Raw genomic sequence first — 20,364 nt, 5'->3', positions numbered from 1 at the left:
TTATTTGTACTTATACATTTAAGACGCTCATATCTTCCAGTCATTTAAGTTGCTTTTCATCATTTGCTTTTGTCAAGTTTCTTTAGTTAAGTCTCTAGCCAGTCTGGCTGGCTAAACACACTTGCGCTGTCATTTACTGCACCAAAACTCACAGTTACGCACTGCGGTCTTCCACACACACACACACACATGTGCCGGCACACAAATTCATAAAACACACATACACATCTAGAATAGATTTTTTCCCGTACTACAATACGCTGTGTTTTGTTTGACCTCTATGTGTATCTCTTTTTAACAGCGTAACTTCTCATAAACACAACGTCACTTATTCCACTATCCGTCTGTTTATCCTTTCACCACTGCTCACTTTCCGACAATCCTGCTTAGACCAAACACCGTCTGACAGTCTGTACCCTTTTTCAGCTTTTGATCCTCCTGCACAGCCTCTTTTTGCTTTTGTTCAAACTCCTCTTGTAGCGAGTAAATGATCTTTTCTTTTATTTAACACTTTCAGTTTTTCCGTAAACTCCCTTTCTTTCTTATCCCATCCCGATTTCTCTTTCGCGTTTATCTGCAACCGCAGGTGCCGGCCAAGCACCAGGGCTGCATCTACATCCTTGTGCTTTTGCCAATACTCGTTTGCTTTTTTACAAGCATTTTTGCCCAAAACTCCCTCTAATAAACTCAGCTTCTTCCTGTATTTTTCCTCCTTTTCCTTCAACTTACACTTATCCGATACATAATCAGACACCTCCACCACTTTCTCAAACACCCAGCTAGCACATATGTTAGGTTTCAGAAGTCTTACTGTGTCGTGTGTGACGTAACAGGTCATAGGTGGATGCTTTTACTTGGAAATCCTATGCATTGCTGCACTCATGCAACTAAGGGCGTCTATTACCTCCAGATCTAAATGCCTCTCAGAGTCTTTAGAGAGGACTTACACTGCACTATTCACAGGTAAGGAACAAGAACACAAGCAATCCTCTTCCTGGATCAGTAATTCACCATCCCCAGAATGCCAGCATTGCTGCTTTTGCTCAGGGGTGGACCTGTGCACTGGGCTCCAGTCAGAGCTATTCTTGGCTCTCAATGTTCTTTAAATCCTGCTACTGGGTGCTTTGCTCTTTTATTATGAAGTGTGTTTATGTTAGTGTTGTGCTTACTATATGTGTATGTTCACAAACAAGGAAAACACATAAAAACGTACATATATCATCTACTTCCCTCAAAAAACAAAAACAACCATACCATGCCAATCCATGCACGATCAAGGCATGCAGTAGCTCCTCTCAGGACTCCTGTGCGCAATTAAGGCCAAACAAGTCCTGGATTACATGCGCACCTAAGGCACAGCTCAGCTTCAGAACTCCTGTGCACAATTAAGGCCCAAAACCAGTTCTGAGCTCCGCGATAAAGGTCCAAACCCGTTCAAAAACTCCACGCACAATTAAGGCATACACCAGTTTTGAACGCCTGTGCTAGACTAAATTCTGGGCTTACAGCCAACCACCCATTATATACACCCATTGTGTCTTCCCCGGGCCAGAGGAAACCAGAAACTCACATTTACTCCATCATCTCGGGCGATCCTCGCAGGAAGCAGAGACTCCCCAATCAGTCAGACAAGAAAGTTGGGACTTTTAATAACAGAGGAGTCCTTACCTCTTTGTAGTATGCGCGCTGACTGTCTCTCCTGCTGATGGGAAGGACTGTGCCTACTGGAGGTCCTTGTTCGGGCGCCAATTAGTAGTAACAGACAAATAAGTTCTAGAACCCGAGATGAAGTTTGACTAACTGAGTTTATTGCATGCAAGGAACAATAAGACCAAAGTATTGTTTGAAATATCAGTACAAAACTTCCAGTTTATGTAGCAAATTTCACCTGCTTCTGATGCAAATTGTTACCATAGTAATGGGGGACCCCCTATGTTTGGACATTCCCAAGACCTTGAATACTTTTAATGGTCGGTTTTATCTTTCCTTAGTTGGGGTGGGTCTTTATCTTGCACTTGGAATTTCAAATCAATTAACTCCCATCCTTGCATAACTCAAAGGCACCTAAACATAGAATGTCTTGTGTTACAAGAAGTCTTTGTGCAGAAAGAAATCAGTTAACCCCTTTTTCATCTTATATCTTTCTTCAGTGTTGAGCAGGTTTCAAGCCTGATGGAACCCAAGTCTTACACATTGATTTTGTTTTTACATGTGATTTCACCTGCACAGCTGCTGAGTTAAGTCTTTTTTTCTGACCATTTACTATCACGTAAGCTTTTGATGCCAGCACCTATTACTGTAGGGAAGTCTGGGTGTAAGCTGAATATTTCACTTTTGGAAGTGACAGGTAGATTTTGTATATATTGGGATATAGTATATGTATATGTATATATAGTAGATATAGGGAATGGCAGTCTTTGTGTGGTTTCTTTTATACAAAAGCACAGTGGTGGAAGGAGAAGAAGCACATAATATATTTCTTTAAAGAGATGGTAAAAGATAAAAGGGAGAGGTTACGGAGAGTTGAAAAAGAATTACAAAAGACATTACGGAGGCATTTTAGATTAATGGATGAAGAGTGTGGAAAGCACTGAATTACAGAATGATTTGTTGAAATGATCTACAGAAAATGTTAAGAGAATTAATGTTCAAAGCAAAGTGAAGGAGCTAGAGGAGGGAGAAAAATATACAAGATTATTTTTTTTTAAAGAAAACTATTGCGGGTAGGGGACTAATGTCAGGATTGAAAGGGCAGGCTGGTGATTTGAAGACTTTGATGGAAGATGACTGTAACTAAGGATTTTTGTGGGGAATTGTTTGGAAAGAAACAGATGTCAAATGAGTTGTTAGAAAAAAATGTAAATGGGATTCTGAAGATTGTAGGGAATTATTCTGTTTTGTCAAAGGGACTTTTCTGCAGAGGAGATAATAGGTTTGAAGACTTTCAAAATGGGCAAGGCTCTGGGACTGGTAGTTTACCTATTGAGTTTTATAGAACTTTCTGGCATTGGATCTTTTGGCTGTTTTTAAAGAACATGATTTGTTTAAAATTGTTTTCAAAGTGTCTAACACTTAGATTGAAATCTATCTTGGGGGAAGGTCATTCATCTGGATCAAGCTTCATTAAACAGAAGAACTTCTGTATTTTCCCTCAACACACAGGACACCTTTGTGAACTCTTACTGCAGACTAATTCCACCTAGAGGCTGGAGTGGCATTGCTGTGACTTTTTCAGATCATTGCTCATCTCTTTTAGTTGTTTCTGGTGTGAACTTTAGCCCACAGAACCTCCTTCTGTTTCTTTAGTTCCATCTTCTAACTGCTTCTTCCAATTCAGGGTTATGTTGGTGCCAGTGCCTGTCCTGAACAGGGCAGAGTACACCTGCTTAAACTTGTGTTTTCTGAATTTTTCATAGTGTGACAATTTTAAAATGTTGAAATTATTCTGCCTCTTTATTATTATTATTCCAGAGCAATAGCTTTGTGTAGTACTGATTTTTACCTGCCGTACTGTTTGTAATGGAAGGACTCGCAGGCCTTAATTAAAGGAAGAAAGAAGAAACAAAGACAAAACAAAGCTAAAAAAAAGCTAGAATTGAGCTGCATACCTCCTGCTGAATTCTAGACACTGGAAAGCACTTTAACATGGCACACACAGGGCATACAGCCCAACTGCTTTTTAAGTGTCTTTACATTGGTGTTTCAGGTTTTTTGCCCACTATTTGTACATCAAGAGTGTCAATTCAAATATCACACAAATGTTGAGAGCAGATGAAATCCTGCACATCATAACTTTCAAGGATTTGTATTAAGGGTGATAAAGACTCCCTTATCCACACACTTAACTGAGTATAACTCAGATCGTGTGACAGTTATAGTTGTCTCAGCATAGCAACTATCTCTTCATCACCCATCCATTTTCTAAAATTATTTATCCAGTACAGAACCTGGGAGAAAACTAGATCCTAAGACGGCAAGCAACAGTCCAAGGCAGGACATCAAAAATTCGAGGTGAACAGGGAAAAAAACTCCACCAATCTCCACAAGAGGGCCATGAATCAATACAATTGTGCTGCGCCAGGTACTGTACAGCAAGTGTGACACAACTTATAAAAGGACAGTTATTAATATTTCGGTGGTCCAACATTTTCTTGAAAACTTAATAATTTAGACGTAAATAAAGATACTTCAAACCATTAAAATTATTAAAAGCTTCTAACATTTTTAGCATTAACCTTTTCATTAGTATTTTTACTGTACATTCTGCTGTTGTTTTGTACTAATCCTCATAGACGTTATTTAAAAATCTGCATTAACATAAGAATTCACGTTTACAGTGTAGTTAAATATTTTTTTAAATGTAAATTTTTAATTATTATAATTTTTCAATATTCAAGAATATTCAAGGATTAATGTTTATCCTTTCACACAATTGTAATGTTAATCATTTTTTTACCGGTCCAAACAAGTACGCTACCTTTTATACTGTAAAATAATAAAAAGAAGAATCTCTGTTGTTGTTTTACAAGCAGTAGCTTTTCTTACCGTAAAGGAATGACCTGTTCGAGGTTGGAAACTTTTAGGCATAGGACAGAGCAAATAAATAATATCGTCGTTTATGCCTTACAAATGTAAGGATGGTCTACATTAGTTTAGAAATCTGAAAGTAAAACCTCCCCGACATAATGTTACTAATAATTTTAGTAAACATTAAAAAGATAGTATTCATAAAGTTATAATTTATCATTTTTATATTTTTAGACTAAGGGCTACGTCATTTTTGTGAGGTTGACTGCCTTTTCTTACTATCTAAAGTTATAATCCGTACTCCCTGTAAATAAGTAACGTATACCTAAAATTATTCCCATTTGACTGCTATTGATTTTTTAAAATGTAAAAACACACCGAAAAGAAAGAAAAGGGGGTATCTTTAAAATCATATGCAGCGCAATAGGGTTAACAGATTTACAATATATCAGTTCAAGCCAGTTTGCTCTGAAGTAAAATAACAAAATAACATTTTTCCGTCCCGTGCGTTTTGACCATTTGACCCTCTCCCTCCCTTGGATTTAGAGAGGCATCGGCTACTCACTCCTTCAGTACGTGAATGCGCACGTCCAGTCAATCAGAAGCGTGCGCGTTTCCAAGAATGCCTAACTATCTGATATGAAATGACGTTAGTGTGCCATTTAACGTACAGCGAGTGTTGTGACAGATCACTGATGTAAAACAGAGATACCTGAACGTCTGCTAGAATGAATGTGACAGGCTTGTTGGACAAAATCTGATCTTTGCCGAAAAGACCGTGGGCTTTTGTAAAGTTACATTTGTAAAGAGACATTAGCAGTTGCAACATGTGAATGATCAAATTGGCAACAATTAGTTGTAAAAATTTAAATTAATTGCAAGTGAATTTGCGCTGAAGTGAAAGAACAGAGTGAAAAGGGTTCTGAGTTAATCTTTAATTTTGTATTAAACTCCTTCTTAATTCGAAGAGATTGTGTAAAATACCGATCGTATAGACCGGATTCCTTTCATGTAATCTCGATGCCTTTACCATGAAAATATAATGAAACGGAGTAAGACAGTTGTGTCTCTATGTGTACCTTAGAAAGTTCAGAAGACTGTTTTTTTACTCCGAAATATCCTATACAGTACATGCTGAAAACGAAACCATCTGGATTCTGTTCTCTTTGGATTTTAAGTAAACTCCCAGCAATTAAAATATATTGTCCTTTTAAATAAAAAAAAACTGGCAGGACCACGAACTCGACGGAAAAACGTCTGACAGGATGATGCGTTTACTGACCTGCCTTCTGCTGGGGTATTTCACCTGGAATATGAGGATATCTAATGCTCAGGGGGAATATTGCCATGGCTGGTTGGATAGCAGTGGGAATTACCATGAGGGTTTTCAGTGTCCTGAAGATTTCGATACTTTGGATGCAACAGTTTGTTGTGGCTCTTGCTCTCTGAGATACTGCTGTGCGGCCGCGGACGCCAGGCTGGCTCAGGGCACTTGCACTAATGACAGAGAACTGGAAAACACCGAGATTGGAGCCCGTAAGTGTTGTCTTATTACACTAATAATAGACAATAGACAGATTCACTACTGCATCCATCCAATACTATAAAATGTATCGTCTGCCAATGCTTAATATCGTGTTTACCTTTCTTAATAGTGTTATTTAATGTTAATAGTCATAATAACGACAAAGTAGTACTTGTAACTACCTCAAAGGGAAATAAATCGTACCTTCAGACTATTGTATATGGGCTACTGTACATATCCGGTTCTCTGGTTAAACATTTGTAATAGGATAAGTTATAAATCACACAAAGACAATTATAATATAGAGACCCAACGTTTCGTACACAGATGTAATATTCCCTGCGTAACAATCAAAGCCGCTTAGTTATTTAAAATATTCGTCATCTTGCCTACGGATAATTCATTTTTTTTCTTGTAAATGTCTATTTTTCATACTTTTGTTAACACAAATATAAACACAATGCACTTATTTTAAAACTATGTAGTTTTGTCGCTTTCACTTGAAACAACCGTTAAGTGACTTAATTAATTATGAAATGGTTTATAGATTAATTGAGCGTGTCACCTAATTAAATTATTCGCTATTGTGATGTGAATCTTCCGTGTGTGAAATAATATAAGTATATAATTTTAGTTGCTTGAAATGGGTGTAATCCACTGCCAGACGTTTCTGTTTATAAAAAGAGGCTTGTTAGACCATAAATGTTACAGAACTGTTCAGTCAATATTTGCGTAGTTTTGTTCCTAGGATAAAAAAATACTGTCTAAATTTCCATCTTATACTTATTAGAATATTGTCATCTACGTTACTTTATTTTACAAGGAAATTATTTAAAATTATTTCCACGTTCTGGAAACCTTTAATGAATTACTATATTAAAGTAAAATTTGGTATTTAACAAAAATATAATTAACCAAAGGAAGGCTTCTTGTCGGTTTAGGAGATATTTTTAAATCGTAGTAACAACGCATTTTAATTTTTAAGTTTCATCAGCAGTTCTGCACAGATGCTGTAATATCTTGTATTGTAAAATTACTTTATGCATAGAATCATTTAGAGCACGGATTGTGATTATGTATCTCTTGCTTCAAAAGTACTCGGGTGCATTTTTTACATAGATTTCTTAATGCTGAAACGTATTATGTTTATATGCAAATTTCCGTAGCTAACATAGCATAACCAGAACTAGGAAAGCCTTATTCCCAATGTCATTAAGCTATTAAATAACTTAAGAAATCAATTTAAAATTCAAATTAAATGTTTGTATATTTTAATGTGTTTTTCAGAATTCTGCAGTATACTGTAAAGGCTTCAGATGAATGTATAATATTTACACTCTGTAACCTCTACTGTATACTTACAAATTTGTGCCATCCTAAATTAGAAAAATATTCTGTTCCCTTATGTGTTTAGTTTAGACTTTACTGTTAAAAGAAAATCACCTTAGCAGGACATAGTAAACAAGTAAATACCTATTTTTTATAAACATTATCAGTTACTTTAACTGATTTAAAAAATGTTTTTAATAGAGTGAAACAAACTAAAGATTTCAGATTTAAAGATGTTTTAAGTGTAGGATGTGTTATCCTTAATATTTTCCTCATTGTAAACAGGATGGGTATTTTACAGTGAAAGTTCTATGCACTTCTTGATTAAGTGATCTGAATATTTTAACTTGAATCACACTGCACTTCAGGTAACTTTTTTTTGTTTAAAAACAGAACCAATCTATATACCCTTCCTCATCGTGGGATCCATCTTTGTGGCTTTCATCATTGTGGGCTCTCTGGTGGCAGTGTATTGCTGCACCTGCCTCAGGCCGAAGCAGACCACCCAGCAGCCAATCCACTTCTCACTGCAGCGGTGCCAGACGGAGACAATCCCCATGATTCTCACGGCCCCCAGCCTACGAACTCCCTCTTGGCAATCCAGCACTGGCACCAGCTCCAGCTCCACTGGGGGCTCCCTACGCAGGTTCTCCATTGGCAGGTCAGAGCCAGGTCAAAGCTGTGTGGTCTCAGTGCCTCCACCACCCTACACCTCACCTGGCTGTGTGCAGACTGCTCACACCCTGCATTCTGTCCACTCCTTAACTCCATCTTCAGGCTTTCTTGTCTCAGAGGAATACTTCCCTTACCCTCTGCAGACTGAGCCCTTCACTGTAGGGAAGAACCTAAGTGATTTTAGTCAATGCTGACTGGATTCTTGGATACCCTTCAGCTGTTGTAGATATCTTAGAGGAATAACTGTGCAGGTTTTTAAAAGACCCACTGATGTTAGATTCCCATTTATGTAAAGTATGCAATTTTCTGTGCCTTCTGTAAGATTATAACTCTTCATGTTAGCTCAAGAAACCCTTTTCAGCATTACATAACTTGAAAAATAAACATAGAACTTTTATTTTCTTAAAGAATGCATTATTGTTTTTTGAGATTGAGCAGTCAATATTTTAATTTATATGCAAAACCATGATATGTTTGATTTTTAGAAAATCCCTAAAGTTAAAGATCTTCCAGACACGAGTCATCTATAAAAATTTGGAGAGTAAAACAAGAATTGTTAAGTAAAAAATGATATACTGTAACTATCTCCAGCTTTCATAAAAGAGGGTATGCTTAATTCAAGACCAAATAATTTGAATTGCAAATAAGACGGTATACTTTACAGTATAATTGTATTAAGGTACTTTTTCATACACAGATGGATATTAAGTAAAAAAAAATACTTATAATAAAGAATTATGTTCTATAAAACTAAGTTTTCATATCTGAAAGAGAAACCTTTCTAAGTCTCCATAAGAGTTATTAAAGATGAGATTCATAGTAGTGGAAGCAGTGTGTTTAAAATATAAACTATTACAACTTTAATCTAAAATAAACATTAATAATTAAGGATTTAAGAAGATCAGTGTGGTGTGAGTTACATCTCTTTTACACCTGTTTTCCCCCGGCGACACCACAATGATCTTCTTTGTCCTTCGTCCGTATGTTTCCCAAATCCGTTCCGTAATCCGTTGCCAGTATCCTTCAACGATCCAAATGTCCAAGCCCGTATGTCCACTCTAATCCGCACCGTATCCAAATCGTTATCCGTAAATCTTTGTCATATACCGTATCCAATAGTCCGTTATTCTTTAATTCCTTCCAGCACAATCCTAAACCTTTCCTTCCTCCAAAACGCTTTCACCTTATCGGCTTCCGCGCCGGCTCACTGCTTCTGGGGCATTTATATTCTGTTTCCTGACGCAGCTCACCTGTGTCTCATTGTTTCGCCGCATAGATCTTTTCCAACAGCAGGTCAGCTGGTTATCCTTGGTGGCCATCTTGCCTAGGTCTATATCTAGTATATCCAGTGTTTCGTTACGGAAATACCGGTTATAAATGACCCTTCCCCTGGTCCTCTTACAATTAGTTTACTAATACTGTATATTTCAAAGTTGTTTATATCATCAGCGCATATCCGATCTCTTTGTTGGTGTCACTGTTCAATATTAGTAAATATTCCATTTTAAAAAATCCATCCATCCAGTATAAGAAAGATGGTCTATGGTAAGGATCATACCAAACTATACCATATATATTCTGGAGGCTGGAAGGATAGGGTGGAAGACGGTACTACAGCCTGAACGGGTTGCCAGTCCATTGCAGGGCATGCAGGCACACACTCACAGGCACTATTTAGAGGTACTAATTATTATAGCCAGTTTGTCTTTGAAAGGCAGGATAACATGCAAATACATGGGCACAAGAATAAAATCTAACACTCAAGAGCTGTAAGACAACAGTTTTAAGTGTCAAAAATATGAAGAATAAGTACAGGTTAGTATATTATTTATGGTGACTAAAGATCTTCAGTTTTATCCACTGGATTCAACTGTTATGGTAAATTATCCTTTTCTATACACCTCTTTGGACATCATAGTGGTATGACTTATTTTCATCTCATTGTTCTTTTTAACTAGCTGTCTAAAAGCAACACGGGCTATATACTGTACCAAGCTGCAATAGCAATTTTGGGACACTTTCTCACTTCCCTTTTCTGTTCCTGATGATCTTTACTTCAATTTAGTTCACTTGTACACATTTTTCCTGGCAATAATCATACAGATTATAATTTCATAAAGTCAAGGACAAACCACAGATGGGGTATACAAGAATTCAGGATATAAGAAGTGCAAGTTCTGTAGTATTAAGATGGCAAAATAATTAGACTTTAATTAATGTTTTTTTCTGTACTGTTAAGTTTATTTCAATATTTGTTTATGACAGTAAGACAGAACATTTAAAAATCACAGTTGTTACATGCAGAATCGTAAAAAGTAAAATCAGTAAACATTGAGACAAATAATAGGACAATTACTGAAAATACATAACCTGATTAAAAGAAACTAAGCACCTAAAACACTGAATTTGAAACTGACCATTCATGCAACAACCATCTTTCACATAAAGCACATTATATAGTGACAACAAATGGTCTTTTAAGACATCAATTCTGAGCTCATGCTTTACCTTTGCATCAAAATGTCCTATGTAGCAACATATTAAATATCTAAAAAATACAAGTGGGAATAACAGATGAGTAGAAACAAAGTAAAAGCAAAAAAAAAACAAAACAAGTACAAGTAAAACACATAAAAACAAAGGAACAAAGTCACAGACAAAGTTAACCAAAAAGAAAAAAAGCATAAATGTCCACCATTCTGACATTCATAATGAGATTAAAAGATTAACAGACTCAAGAGAAAAAAAGACAATAACTACTACAAAGCATGCAAATATAAGGTTCTATTTAATACAAAATATGAGTAAACAAAATCATTGTATCAAGACAGTACTATACTGCAGATTTTTGGATAGTTTTCCTCAAGCTAATGGCACTTGCGTTTTAAGGGACAAACTTCTTATTTTAGGCTTTTTCTTAAAAGTAAAAGGTGGCCAACGTATATAAAAATAACTAATGATTTTAGTACATGCCTTTTTCATTTACCAAAATAATAGCTTTGTGAACACCATGTGCTAGTGACATCGTTATTTTATGTAATTCACCTGTAGTAAATGCTTTATTGTACACAACTAGGGAAATACTGTCAATCAACACATAGAGGTGTAACTTATTCAAAGATACAATTTAATCTTTACTAACATCTTAAATTAGCACAAACATGTTGAATACTTTGTGTTGGGGGAAAATATGAATTAGATTAGGCACAATTGTGAGAATTACTGCAGTTACAAAAACATGGAATCCAATGAATTAGTTATAAGCAAGAAGTTACATAAAATGGTAGAAATTTGAACACCTTTTAAAGTATTTTTTAAAGTAAACATTTGCTATCATAACAACAACTTGAGGCAGGGACATTGACAATAAATCTAAAAAACAAAACAAAAAAAATGATCAAAATAAATACAAACAAAAGAAGTGAGAAGTGCCCACGTATGGCTAGTGATAAAAAAATGTAAACTTACAGGTTTGAAAGCATGAGCAACAATAGGTTAATTGAATCTAGGTTTTCTTTCTTGAGTGTGAAAAGCAAGGAATCTTCAGTACAGGACCTCAAAATTCCCTATGTTTTTGTCTATAGCTGAAACTTCATTAGAATTTGATTGGTAATATCCGTTTTCTTTGGCAGACTAGATTTCTGGAATTGCATGAGCAATATGCCAAACCATAATATTTTATTATTTAATAGTTTATTTTCCAATAAACATACACCCTTATGTGCCATTACCTGATCAGAATTGTAATTAGTAAATAGTGACAACATCATGACTTTTTAAGACACTGTAAAGAAGGAGCAGTCTCCAACTGATCCAACATTAATGGTACATTAAGCCTCAGTGAATGATTATTGTGAATTTCCAACAAACCTTTGTAGAATGCAAGCACAGTGCATATGTCTGCTTAATAACTACAGTATTGACCACTTTTTTATGTAGAAAACCTGTGAGTGTACTGTGTCTGCTTGCAGGTGTATTCAATTAGCTCTGAAGAAAGTGCTTCACCAGTCCTCTGATCTTTGCTTAGTGGTATCATATGCTCTTATGACTTCTGACTGGGAGATTATTCCATTCTCATCCTGAGAGAAAGCATAACCATCTGTAACAGAAAAAAGTTATTTTAGAAAACTGCCTCAGTATAACAAAATGACTCGTCTTTCTTTTTCACACTTAATTTCTCTCTCATCTGGTCATGATTTAGCTGCCACAGTCCAAAAACATACACACACAAGTAAGTAAATTGGCTTTTGGGAAAATTGGCCCTGGTGTGAGTTTGTGTCTGTCTGCCTGCAATGGATAGGTGCCCTATAAAGTGTGTACCCTACCTTTCACCTGTTGCTTTCCTGGATAGGCTACAGCTTCCTGAACCCATATCCAGTATTTTTTGGACTGTGGGAGGACACTAGAGCACCCAGAGGAAACTCTGAACTCCCAGAGGAAACATGAACACAGGGCAAATATACAAACTCCACACAGACAGTAACACAGGTCTAAATTTGAACCCAGAGACCCAGCAGTGCAAGGAATCAATGCTAACCATGGTGCCACCGTGCCTCCTGAACCAGAAATCATAAGTAAAAATGGTTGAATAATCAAGTATTGCAGTTGTAAGATTGTTGTAAAGTTAGTTTCAACCCAAGTTACATCTGCATTAGTTTTCTGTGTAGGTTAAAACTAACACATTTCAGATTCGTTTTGTTGTCAAAAATGCTATTCATTGAGCATTCATTTAACATTCATTAATGTTCCAGTTTTTCCAATGTCTAGAGAGCTTAGGATATGAGAGATAAATTGATCTACATGTAAAAATTGACAATTGCTTTAAGACTTTCCGTAAGAAATAAACAAATTATTAAATACTGACTTAATATTCAACAGATACATCATGAATTAAATAAAACTGTCAGGACAAGGGAGTACATTAACAGCATGTCTTATTTTGAGGCTGTATGTTTGTTACGGCTCTAAATATTCCAAATTTAATAAAATAATTTTGAGATGGCAGAAGTGAAGGGATGAGTGTAAAATTTACAAAAGGAGTTATTTTTACATATGAGAACAATCTAGACTACATAATCCTGATTACAGTATTGCATTGTGTGAAATTTGGGTGTTGCTATATGTGTGTGTAAATATGCATATACTGTCTGAGCTGCTTAGCCTAGCTTAATTGCCTTAAGCTCAAACTGTTCAAGATGATATCTCCTACACTGCTGTAATAAGATTCTACATAGAAGGTGAAGATGCATCTCTTGAGAATTCATATTTCTGTGTTGACAGGAAGCTAATGTTAATTTTAAATGAGCTCCTTTTCAGGGAGAAATTCACAATATGTGATTATTTTATTTTTCATTTTATTTTAGTGTTTATTTTCCTCATCCATAATGTAAAAGCAACTTTTGGCAATCTTCAATATAGATCTTTTTCAAGCATTGTGAAATGTCTAATTATTGATCAGGGTATAAAAGTATAGGCTGAATTTGTGAATTATCATTATACGCGATATTCAGAAAGTTAATAAATATTCAGTACTGATCACTTAAAAACAAGTTTTTCTAAATAAAGGTAGACTTTTGATGCTTTTTGAACATTACTGTTTGATGTTTTTTTAAATTTCAGGGAAAAAAAGTTTATTGTACTTTCAATATTTGATTCAGATCACCAAAATATTTTACTTTATTGGTGGCTGATAGTAAAAAAAGTAAATGAATTGAATATAAATTATCTCAACATCTATTCTTTCAATTAACACGTGTTAAATAGGTTTCTCCCAAGTTATTTAATATCCCACTTTATATGAGTATTTATAAGAATAACAAATAAAGAAAACATCTTTAAGGTACAGTAGGCATGAGCCTTCCCTCATTTTAGTATGCAGATAAAGATATGAAATATAAGCACACAATGTTAGATTTTGGAGTTGAAGCTGTGTTGAAGCCCTTGGATATAGTAAACAACTGCAAACTTTTATCATCTCCTAAAAAAATAAATAGTAGCAGGAATGACATTTCACTTACGTAGCAGGTTGTGCTGCATGGATTCTGAATGGTATAGGTTGATAGTACTCTTTTTAAAAACATTCTTGAGGAGTTGTGCTCTCTCTGTTAGGCTGAAAAATGAAAAAAAAATGTTAGTACTTTATTGGAATTCTTTTTTAAAATACTTTGCTGAATATAGTGAGATCCTTGGTTTGAGTTTCCTGCAGAAACAAAAAAAGTGGTAGGAAATTGTGTCAAAAATGATACATTGTTTATACTAATAGCCAATATATTACATTTCAGGAATTTTAATTATACATACACAATTTAATTAAATAAAAATAAAGAATGGAGTTTTTTAATGATTACCCTCAGCTTTTAAAAGGAAGTATACATTTTTCTCATTAACAAAGCTACTTTAGGACTTTAGGGCAGGAAATGCACGAAAGCAAAGGCAGCATAATTTTGAGGTCCTTTAAATCTCCACTTTAAGTAATATATAGAAAGCTGCTTTAAAATAAATACAATCACAACCCTAACCCTAACCCTAACGATGTATCCACTCTAATTGCACATCAAAACTTGATGCTGTGGCAAAATGACTTTGCAGTGCTGCTATGTGATATTACATTGTCCAAAGAATCATGTAACTAAAGGAAAATTAGTAAAACGTAAAGTAAAATGTTTCCGAAATCTTTTACAATAGTAATTTATGAATATAAACATAATACAAATAAATTATTAAAACCACTGTACAAGACTAGCTTAACATGTTTTTTGCTACCAGCTATTTATAAGCTGGTAGTGGAAGTGTATTGGACTTTCTTTGTAAACATCTGCATTAAATTCTTGAACCACAAGTAACTCGGTCATGTGTGGTTATTTTAGAAAATGTTTTGACATGCTTATTTTAACTATGTTTTGCTGTTGTGAATGTTGTAAGGTAAAATGAAATCCTTGTGGTTTAACTTTCCAACATGAATGATGCTTTGGTTCAGTGGTAATAATTTTCACCTGCCAGCTAGAAGCTCCTGGGTTTGATTCCTGACCAATGCAAAACATCGAGAAATTTTTTCTCTAATAGTAAACTATAATAATTAATATGCTATATTGATTTTCAAATAAATTTCATTTATCATATCATGTTAAATATTAATGTATTTGCTTTTAAAAACTGAATAATCAAATTGTTTTATAATCAAAATTTATAATAACAGAGTGGTATTAATAAGACAATAAACTACAACATTTAAGATTACTGATGTTATGAAACAATGTGTTCACATCTCCTGCTTCCCCCTTCTTCCCCCCTTGAAGATGAGGAGGCTGGGGACCCTCTGCAGAGTAAGAAGTGCGAGAAGTAGAGGATGAGAAACGAAAAGTGAAAATGAGAGATTTGATATCATGAGAAATTCAGTGACAACGGTCATGTTGTATTATGAGTTATAATTTACCTGGCCATCATATTCTTTAGCTTGTTGAGCATAAACATTTGCATATTTACACAGTTTAAACTTAATGAACAACATGCTTTAACTTGAACATTCTTTTACCAAGATTGGTAGGTCTGAACAGTGGTGCCATGAGGAAAAAAAAAAATTAAAACTCATATGTAGGACTTTTTTCTCCTACATCCTAATTAAGATTTCATAAAATCCTATGCAGGACTTTTTTCTCAATTGCAGTACATCTCGTTTTGTTTTTTCATAGCAGCTAGCGACAAGAACATTTGTATTCTGAATTTCATAAACTATTATGTAGTGTTTTGGACAGACATGCTAATTTTCCTTTCAATCATATATTACAGACGCTCATGCAGACTGCCTCCATCTAGATGCAAGTATTTATATTAATATATTTATATTTCCCAATAGCAGAGAGTAGCTACTATTTCACTTTTCCTGCTAGGGTGTATAGATAGATACTTTATTGATCCCCTAAGGAAATTATGGGTATGGGTAATGGAACAGATTGATTGCTCACAGGTGCTGTATTAGCTTAGGAACTCCAGTTTCCACAAAACCCACTGGGCAACTTCCTGGTATCTACGTCACGAGTTCCTGTGCTGCCTGGCTGTGGTGGCATCTAACATATCCTGCCCAGTGTGCTAGTTCTCTGTTGCGCACAGAAGAAATTTACACAGACCGTTTTTTTATCATTTATTTTCTAAAACATTTTTTAAAAAAGGAGGATTTCAAGAGGTATTCACAAGTCAGGAGTACTTCAAGCTGCTAGCAGGGACCTAACTACAGTACCACCTACAATATTCATATTCACCACCTCATTACCTGCATTACCTGTATCAGACAGATGCATTCAAATGACTACTCAATTTTTATTTTTTTTTAAAGTTAGTGTTACTAATGGCAAAGAAAAAGGGCAGCTACAGAAAAAAAATTGAATGTATACAAAATATTTTAGATTACAATTATAAAAAAATAAATGATATATAGGCTTTAATAATTTAGTATTTAAAAGTAAATATTACAAAATTCAAGAGCTTCTTTAAGCTTACTCTCTGGTGGTCAAATGACTAGTATAATTGGTTTTATTTCATTTCCTGTGATGCTATCTGCATGGAGTTTTAATGTTCTTCTTGTGTTTGCATGTTTTTTTTTGGGTGCTCCCAAAGTTCAAAGACATACTGGTAGGTTAATTGTCTTCTGGGAAAATTGGCTCTAGTGTGAATGGCTGTGTGCCCCGCAAAACACTAGTGTCCTCTCCTGTTCTGGGTATACCCCACCTTGTGCCTGTTGCTTGCTGGAATAGGCTCTTACTCCCCCACGACCCTGTACTGGATAAAGAGGTTAGAAAATGTATTGGTGGATGTATAACTAATAACGTTCACATTTAAATACCATAATGAAGATATTCTCTTCAAAGTTTAAGTTAACAAAAATGTTTTGAAATATTATTGAAGTCTGTGTGATATAGTAGTGATTCCAATTTTGTGTTGCAGATTTGTTGAACTACTAAGGTCAACTTAGTACATAGTGCCCATAACAAAACATACTCTAAAATTCAATGTAATTTTTAATGTTTAGATATTCGCTTTGCATAAAATAATACAACAATTGTATTTAGCATTAGCAAGAAATTACTCATTCTAAACTTTTTTAATACTTAGCCTTGTAAGATGGGTCAAATCTTTAAACTGCCTTTGGAGTGCCTATTTAAAAAAGATACAATGAGAAACTTTTTTGATTACTTCTTCAGTTCTAAAAATATTGCCACATTTAAATCTTTTTTCAAAAAAAATCCTCACAAGTTGTTCTTGTTATGTTCCACACTTCTGACTTTGATTGTTCTCACTTCCCCATTGGCCCACCATTACACTATTGTAGTTGATTCTTGTATTAGTCACACTAGTTTAGTACTTTACACTTACATTAAATCAGGTTTACCACAGAAAGAAGTTTAAATGCAATCATGACTTTTCATTTTCCTTTCATATTACTGTAATTATCTATTTACTTTTTTTCCTTTGAATGTGTGGAGTAGGTTGTGGACACAACAAATATTAATTTCTACTTCAAAGTACAATGATTGCAAGCTTTAAAGCAACACAATATGAAAACTGCAAGGGCATGAATAAGTTTGTATTGCACTGTATATGATTATAACATATGATGGTACCTTTGGTATGCACTTTTTTACCAGCAGTTAGTTCATCCAGTAATTCCAGTGTTGCATCTCTTGTAGCTACAGTACATTCTTGAACACATATTGGGATTTTGTGTGAAAAAAAACTGCACTAGGCACTTGTTTAATATGCATTTTCAAAGCCAAACAGCAATCAATAAAGTTTTTTAAGGTTTTTTTAGGCTAACAAATACATTTAAAATTAATATTTTGTCTTAATGCTAATTATACAATCTAAATGGTAGAAGAAAACCAAAATAAAAATGAAAACATGAAAAAATATTTTTTGTAAAATAATTTATACATAAGTGTAAGTTTCCTTCTAAGCTGTGTTATCTGTATACTTTAGTATCAACTTCTTCTTTGTAGTGTGTTCTACCTTAATTGCCAAGTTCCCTACATATGCTTTTAGACATCTAATAATTTGTAAGCCACTGTTAACTCCCTGCTACAAGCTGTTGCACTTTTACTTCTAATATGTCACCATATTAGAACATCAGGAAAGCAGAATCTCCATGGTTTCTCATGTACTTTTAGTTTTGGAAAAATTTTTTTATCATGCATAAAAAGTGGTTATTAACTATCTGAAACTGTTTTTTTAAGTCACACAATATCTAAGTCAGACAAGAATACAATCATTGTTTCTTATTTCCGATTTTCTTAAAAAGTAAAAAAAAATTAGGTGCCCAGCACTAACTCTGATATGGTTGTGTGATATGAGCTAAGATATGGCAATTGTTGTCAAATTGCACCCTGAATTTTATTCTTGCATTTACATGGGAAATTGTTTCAATGTGAAATATTTTAAGATATTCCATTCAAAGAAAAAAACACACCCCAGATATTTGGGAAAAATGGGAAAATTTGGGATGCGGAACATGGTCATCTGAAGTTCCTTAGCACTACAAACTTGAGCAGAGATGTGAAAAAAACGCTGGATCTTGAGCATGGGCAAGTATTACAAGAGCAGACCTACTGCATTGTCCAGGTGCCACCAGAAAAAATAAAATTCTTAAGTAGGACTTTTTTCTCCTAATTAGGACTTTGTATCTTCTATGTTGGACTTTATAAAATCCTAATTGGGACTTTTTATTTCCTAGGTAGGATTTTTATAAACTCCTATGAGAAGCTTAAAATGAACCTTGAAACATTTGCATTTATTTTGCCATAAACAGCATGGTGGTTTAGACATTATGGTTCTGGTGTTAATACTGCTGCAGAAAAAGCAAACTACCGGCAGAATGTAACTGCAAGGTATATTATCTGGATGGAAGGCCATAAAACAATGTGATCCCAAGGTTGCTACAGTAAAAAAAAAAGAAAACTGACAGTGTCGCTATTTGACAAAGCAACTTGAGCATAGAACTTTGCAGTCACCTGCCAATAACTTGGCATATCTTATTCTGATGTATGTACTCCCCTACTAATATATTTCAGTAATGCCCCTTACAACAGTTTCAAAATGGTCACTGCCGAAAATCAGGGCAACCAACTAAATACGGCAATTACATCTCTCTTAAAGGGACATGCCATTTGAAATTTAACTAAGATCATAGTGCATGTGGGATACACTATACCAAGCCAAGTGCATGATATTTCATTGAAATGGTGATCTTACTATTGTTAGTAACAGTAGCAATTGTGTTTTTAAGCAAAATAATTTTGGAAAGTAATGAAAACATTTATGCTATATAGCAGTGTCCTGTTGTATGCTGTTGTTCTGTTTTGAAAATACTTTTAAAATATTTTGGGAAAGTAACCTCTCATCACAACACTAAACATTTATGCTACTTAATGGCAAATAAATCCTTGATGAAGCCTGCTGTACACAAGAGGAGTATCGCAAGTCCTAATTAGGAGAAAAAAGTCTTACATATGAGTTTCATTTTTTATTTTTTTTCTTTATAGCATAAAAAAAGCTTCTTTACAGAGCTAACAATCTTGGTTAAAGATTATTTACGTTAATGCATGTTTATTTTGTTACAGTAAAAAGCAGTGCTCACATTTCTTCTAGGACAAACCTCCATAGTTTACATTAGATGTATGCTAAAAAAAAACCCTCCCTGCACCCTGTTTATTATCCTTGATGTGTGAAGAAGCACAAATCAAAAAAGCACTAATTAATTTACCGCCAGATCATGGTGTCTTCATCTGTTTTATTGCTGAAACATTTGTACGTAATCCTGTTCTTCAAGTCTAAACTCTGTATAGAATCTGCAAATGAATATTTCTGCATAAGAATATGATGGTCTGGTAAAGCATAACTCCAGTAGTTCAAGTAGGTAGCTGCGTCAGCATGTGTAGGCTGCAAAGGAGCAAGTTAAGGTTTATTCTTCTCTTTTCGGCATGGAATAAACCTTTACTTGACTCTTACTACAGACCTATCTCACTGACTTTTCATAAAAGTAACTTAAATTTTTATTATTAAAGTAAAATTTGTCCCAAATACATATTATCACAGTGTTATCCTTCAAAAGTGTAGAGGTGTAGATGGAATGCAGCAATAATGATGGCACAGCCAAAACTGGAAAGTTTATTATTATGAGGAACTGTGTTCCCAAAGTCCACACCCAAAAAAACAAAGTGAAAAATACAAACTAACCAAGGGTAAAAAAACACAAAACTATAGTACAATAATATATACATTCATTAATTTAAAAAATAGATTGTTGTAGGCAGTTCCTATTC

General features: G+C 34.6%; 2 protein-coding genes across 7 annotated transcripts in view; one reads left to right on the top strand and one right to left on the bottom strand.

Annotated features, from left to right (window-relative positions):
• The first annotated feature begins 5,174 nt into the window (after positions 1-5,174).
• On the top strand, positions 5,175-8,466 carry shisa3 (shisa family member 3). Its single transcript, XM_088627624.1, has 2 exons — positions 5,175-6,063; positions 7,775-8,466. Exons 1-2 carry the CDS (start codon positions 5,793-5,795, stop codon positions 8,248-8,250), a joined length of 747 nt encoding a protein of 248 aa, XP_088483750.1. The 5' UTR covers positions 5,175-5,792; the 3' UTR covers positions 8,251-8,466.
• A 2,359-nt stretch (positions 8,467-10,825) lies between these two features.
• The window catches only part of atp8a1 (ATPase phospholipid transporting 8A1), a 347,507-nt gene continuing 337,968 nt past the window's right edge, over positions 10,826-20,364 (bottom strand). For all 6 annotated transcript variants that reach the window (XM_088627575.1, XM_088627593.1, XM_088627583.1 and 3 more), the window contains 2 exons: positions 14,074-14,165; positions 10,826-12,155 (listed from right to left, as the gene is read on the bottom strand). In XM_088627575.1, the coding sequence (XP_088483701.1) occupies positions 12,058-12,155; positions 14,074-14,165 (190 nt within the window). In that variant the 3' untranslated portion in view covers positions 10,826-12,057. The remainder of the gene's footprint in view (positions 12,156-14,073; positions 14,166-20,364) is intronic.

Source organism: Lepisosteus platostomus, chromosome 1 (genome assembly GCF_059453375.1).
Source record: "Lepisosteus platostomus isolate fLepPlt1 chromosome 1, fLepPlt1.hap1, whole genome shotgun sequence".
Lineage (NCBI taxonomy): Eukaryota > Metazoa > Chordata > Actinopteri > Semionotiformes > Lepisosteidae > Lepisosteus > Lepisosteus platostomus.
This window is presented reverse-complemented; position numbering and strand designations above follow the sequence as displayed.